Source organism: Culicoides brevitarsis, chromosome 2, assembly GCF_036172545.1.
Source record: "Culicoides brevitarsis isolate CSIRO-B50_1 chromosome 2, AGI_CSIRO_Cbre_v1, whole genome shotgun sequence".
In the NCBI taxonomy this organism is placed as follows: Eukaryota; Metazoa; Arthropoda; class Insecta; order Diptera; family Ceratopogonidae; genus Culicoides; species Culicoides brevitarsis.
The window spans coordinates 14530465-14535571 of record NC_087086.1 but is presented as its reverse complement, the minus strand read 5'-3'; the positions used below and the strand labels follow the sequence as shown (position 1 = coordinate 14535571).

The window sequence follows — 5107 nt, the reverse complement described above, 5'->3', positions numbered from 1 at the left end:
ATGAAAAAAATGTTCTTACCTATTTAAATATCAAGTGTTAATAAAGTTTACAATGATACTAAAAATGGTTTAAAATCGATAAACATGTTTGTGGTGGCTTGTTAAATGGACTTAATTCGTTTTTTTTAATAGGCGATTGTCCGGGTATTTTTTTTATAAGTTTAGTAATGATAGAGGAACTTACACAACACTCCTTGATGATCATTTCTTTCCTTGAAATAAAAAAAAGTGTGAAGAAATTTGTCGTCAAAAACAACAAACGATAGAATCGCTTTTTAATTTGAACCACGTGACCTATTCCAACGAACATTTTGAATTTTTCGTCCCACTGAACATTTTTGAACTTTTTCCTTTCATAGGTTTTACTCATTTTCAAAATTTAGTGTATTGGGACTGAATTTAAAATTTATTATTGGGACCAAATTTAAGAATGTTCATTGAAATAGGTCACGTGGTTCAAAATTTTTATTTAGTGTTGGTTATTATTTTGACGATAACTCTCAAATTTTACTTTAGAGATCATATTTTTGCCACTTCTCTTAAATCTTTTTAAATTTAAATTTTTACCCAGTTTGTATATTACCACATTTTTTCCACGAAACGCGGTTTTAAAGTTAAATTTCAAAACTCTTCCTCTAAGTACTTCTTAAATTTATGTAAATTAATTCAATAAAGGCGCGTGTCCATTTTCTACTACTCTTTCACAACTATTATACTGACGACGATCCCCATTCCCGTGTCTTGTCATGTGCTCGGCTGTATTAGTTGATGATGCCACAATACAAGTAATTATTGTAATAAATTCTTCATGCATGCTCGATTTCATTAATATTTATAGACTTATGGGTTATTTTTTCGTTCGTCTATCGGTCATGTCACTACCTCGGAATTTAATAATCAGCCAAGCATAAGACCATATGTCACTGCTGTGTCTTGTACTTGTTTGAAAAAAATAAAAACTGAAAAGATGAAGGATAATTTTCATTAAAAAAAAAAATGAAAACAAAGACAGACATCGACGACGAAGTTTCTTTGTTAATGCACGATGCAGCAGTTGAAACTTCTTTTTAATTTTTATTGTTGTTTGCTTTCATTCAGAAGTAATAGAAATCATAACAGAACAAAAAATATTAAAAAGTAAATAATAATTCTTGTGAATGAATAATAATTCTTTTCCTTATTTTTTTTTCAAACAAAATATAATTCCTAATGTTTTTTTGTGTTTAATTCTTTATATTTATTTTATTTAAATTTTTATTGAAAATTTTGTTATTGAAAAAGTTCATTGAATCAGGTTTATTGTTGTTCAAGAATATTGTCTCGATTAAAATGTTTAAAAATTGGATTATGATTCAATGAATGACCTTTCTTATCTTGAATGAAATTATTATTTCATAAATCAAAAGATTGTCGTTCAAAGGACTAAAGAACGAACCGACATGATCCTTTTCACGGTTTTGTTCATCTGATTCTTTGTCAGAAGCTTTTTATTCGTTTTCATGCTCAGCAAGTGTAATTATGAACTGAATTTAAGTTAACAGGAGAATTTAAGCAGTGGCGTACTTAAATTTATGGGATCCTCAACAACTATTTTCAGTTTAAATGTGAAATTTTTACTATTTTTTTTTATATTTAAATAATTTAATTAAATTATTTTTTTTTCTCTTTTTTCAGAGATGGTTTCAGAAGCATACTAAAACTTTATATATAATGAAGCATAAAGTTCTTCATGGAAGAAAATTTATTTCAAATCATATCGAAGAAGTTGTGATAGTTGAGTTCATCAGTTTTGAGAGATGCCGAGTGTTAGTGATGATTTTAATAATCTCGTTGCTAGCATGGAGGCATGGGACGATGAGCGTTTGACTCTTGCCAATGTCATGGCAAAATTAATGGATCAAAACTGAACACAAATCATAAAAACTAACAAGAAAATATACTATTGTTGCAATACATTATTTCTAATCCAAAAGTTTACAAAATGATGCCGAAGAAAATTTTGACGTATTAAAAAAATCCATATCTGTAGATTTCAAACATTGTTACGCCTCTAATAGGCACCATTCTTTTTTATTCCTGTGCATTAACGTTAAAAGCTTAGGGAAGTCAAATTACGGATATGAAAAAAGGGAATCTCTGAGGTCTCGTTCAAACATTCTAAATTATAATTTCAAAAATTATCAAAATGTTATCATTAATGCTTTTAAATGAATTTTTTAAATTGAAGTTTTTCAAGTTTCTTTAGATCTACTATTTTGCCCCCTAAAACTTTCATTTAGATACGCCACTGATCAAATTATTTTTTTCGTTTAATTTTTCTTTTTAAATTATGTTTTTAAAAAATTCAATAAAATTTAAAATTTCTTATCAGCAGCTTTGCTTGACACACTAAAAATTAATTTTTGCTAATCTCTCTTGACAATCTTGAACTAAAATTCAGTATCAATCGCGACATCAACATGACAAAACAAATTTTTGTCTTTCTTTGTCTCTTTACTTCATTAATTTCATCAGAAATAGTTCAACATTATCCTTGTGACTCTGAGATCCCAATAACTTCAAAAGCCCAACCAGCAAATGGTCAACCTGAATCCTGGCGCTGTGACATTCAACAAGTACGAGTAACTCCTTGTCCCATCGCTGACAAAGACAAAACATTACGATGCAATATAAAGCGAGGCAGCGTCATGAAAATCGATTTTGACTTCATCACAGCTGAAAATCAATCGACTGTCGAAACAACTGTTCAACGAATTGGCTCCAATCGTGGCTACTTTCGAAATCATCATTGGTTCAACTTTGCGCCAAATCAAGTGGAGAACTACAGCTTTAACGTAACTGTCGATAAATCAACATTACCTGTAAGTCTCGAAACTCTTCTCTGACAAATAAAGAAAAAACTAATCCTGCCTTTTTCGTAAAAAAAATTTGTTATTTCTTCAGCGTCCATATGACATTAAGTGGCGATTAGAAAACGAACAAAAGCAAAATTGTTGTTTCATCATAAAAATTAGCGTACGAAAGTGAAACGAAACGATGACCACCCATGCCGAGCCAAAGACAAATTAAACTTATAAATGTCATGTAATTACATTCGTGGAACATAAAATTTAGCACCATCTTCGACCGTTTTTGCGAAAGACAGTCATGCTCGGAATCAATTATCAATAAATTTTTGGTATTTATGAATAGTGCAAGTGCATTAATTTCCTGCCTGCGCGAATTATTATTGGCGAGACGCGCGCAAATAAAAATCATAAAAGAGAAAATTACGACTCATCGCGGCAATAAAGTGTCGTTCCGCGCAAAGTCTTATTCATGACCCGATCGTCTCTTCCATGTGATGCAATCAAGTGCGACAATTTCCAGCAAAGCCGATCTCCGATGGCCATGAGATATGTGATCAAAATTATGAATTATGACTTGGCTATCGGTGCTTAGCACACCCGTCGTCGGTGAAAACTGATAGTAGATAGCGTGTCAATAAATATTTCTTATTATTAGTATCACATTAATTACGGCATTTTGTAATAAACTAAATAAGCACTAAATTCTTAGACACGAAAAAAAAACGCTGAGCGGCAGACCGCCTTCAATGAAGCAGAGAGAGAGATGAAAACATAACATACGATGTGCCACTGAGCTGACTATTTATTACATAAATATTATAAATAAATTTATTTCAAGCCTTAACAAGCAAGCAAAAAAAAATCCGAGACTCGACTTCGCGACTTGATTAAAACATGCCACACATGCTCGCGCATGAAAGTAATTAGAAGGATTTATTATTTATTGACATTATATTTTTTGCCGTTTTCGTTCATTTGCTGCGAAAGAACCTGTTTTAATCGGAGATTAGCAAAAAAGTTAGCGCAACCTGCAACAAAGTGAGATAAATTGAGCGATCGGCGCACAAAAAAGTGCCTAGACCAGCATTTAATTGAACCAGTAAACATAAACTTCGTTAAAATGGTTTTTCTCATTTGCTACCTGTTTTATGGTTTTATGAGAAAAAGAAGTTTTTGAACGCATTATTTTTATTCTCAGCAAAATGTTTCATAAGTTGTCTGTTTCTTCATAATTTCAGCAAAAAAAAAATTAAAAACTTTAATTTTAGCTTTATTCCTAAAACTTTTTAAAAATTTAGACATTTTCAAGAAATTTTTAAAAATATTCTTTAATGTTTTTTGAAATTATTTTTCATTATTTACTTAAATTTAATTTTTATATTTTTTTAACTTTTAGAGTTTATATAAATTTAATTATTTTAAAAAATGTATTTAAATTTAATTTAATTAAATAAAAAAATATTTTTTTTAAATTAAAATATTTAACTAAGATAAATTAAATTTTATTTAAACCATATTTAAAATTAATTTTCAAAAATCGAAAAAAATTATCAAAATTTTTAAACTTATTAAATTCATGCAAAATCCACTTTAGTCTAAATTTTGATAGAAAAAAAAAAATTTTATATTGTTTAATAAGCCTATAAATAAAAAGACTTAAAAATTCTCGCGGTATCTCCCAACATTTCGTTGTTTACGTGAAACTGAGAACCTTTTTGCGAACAAAAGAATAAATGGTAATAAAACACGTGAAGTGCAAATATTAATCCATAATCACCGGCAAAACAAGGTAAATGGATACCATGGTGCACGTATTTCTTTCAAAAAAAGGCATAAAATTCAATAGGAGCTATGAATCATAAAGATGAGGCAGAGGGCGACCATGTCACGTAATCTAAACGCGAGATAGTTTCTAACATTTAGTCTCTTTTGATCGCTACCTAAACAACTCAGTAGTAGATTTTTATCCGAAAAAAAAAACTTTCTTATTCTTGTTTGTTCAGCTTATCTTATCTCTTGATTTTCGTTCATCCTAGCGTCGTCATGTGGATGGTTGGCAAGGTGTTGGCAAAAATATTTTCTAGACATAAATTTTTTTTCGCATTTTATTGCTGTAAAATACCTCTTTTAAATAGTGTTATGATTTATAGACATTTGTTTGAAAATAAATTGGCTACAAAAGATCAAAACGTGAAGCACAGTGCGCAGTGTGCAAAGTGAAGAAAAACATCAAAGAAACCAAACAAATACAATGTTAT

At 29.7% G+C, this 5107-nt stretch overlaps 1 protein-coding gene across 1 annotated transcript; it reads left to right on the top strand.

The window, feature by feature from the left end:
* The first annotated feature begins 2458 nt into the window (after nucleotides 1-2458).
* Nucleotides 2459-4017, top strand: LOC134831118 (uncharacterized). Its single transcript, XM_063844771.1, has 2 exons — nucleotides 2459-2861; nucleotides 2944-4017. Exons 1-2 carry the CDS (start codon nucleotides 2460-2462, stop codon nucleotides 3025-3027), a joined length of 486 nt encoding a protein of 161 aa, XP_063700841.1. The 5' UTR covers nucleotide 2459; the 3' UTR covers nucleotides 3028-4017.
* Nucleotides 4018-5107: the final 1090 nt, after the last annotated feature.

Excerpts from the sequence above, each read along its gene's own strand:
- LOC134831118 (XM_063844771.1), top strand. The coding sequence starts at position 2,460 with ATGACAAAACAAATTTTTGTCTTTCTTTGTCTCTTTACTTCATTAATT. Across the intron at positions 2,862-2,943 it reads TCGATAAATCAACATTACCT|CGTCCATATGACATTAAGTG; the intron begins GTAAGTCTCGAA and ends TTATTTCTTCAG.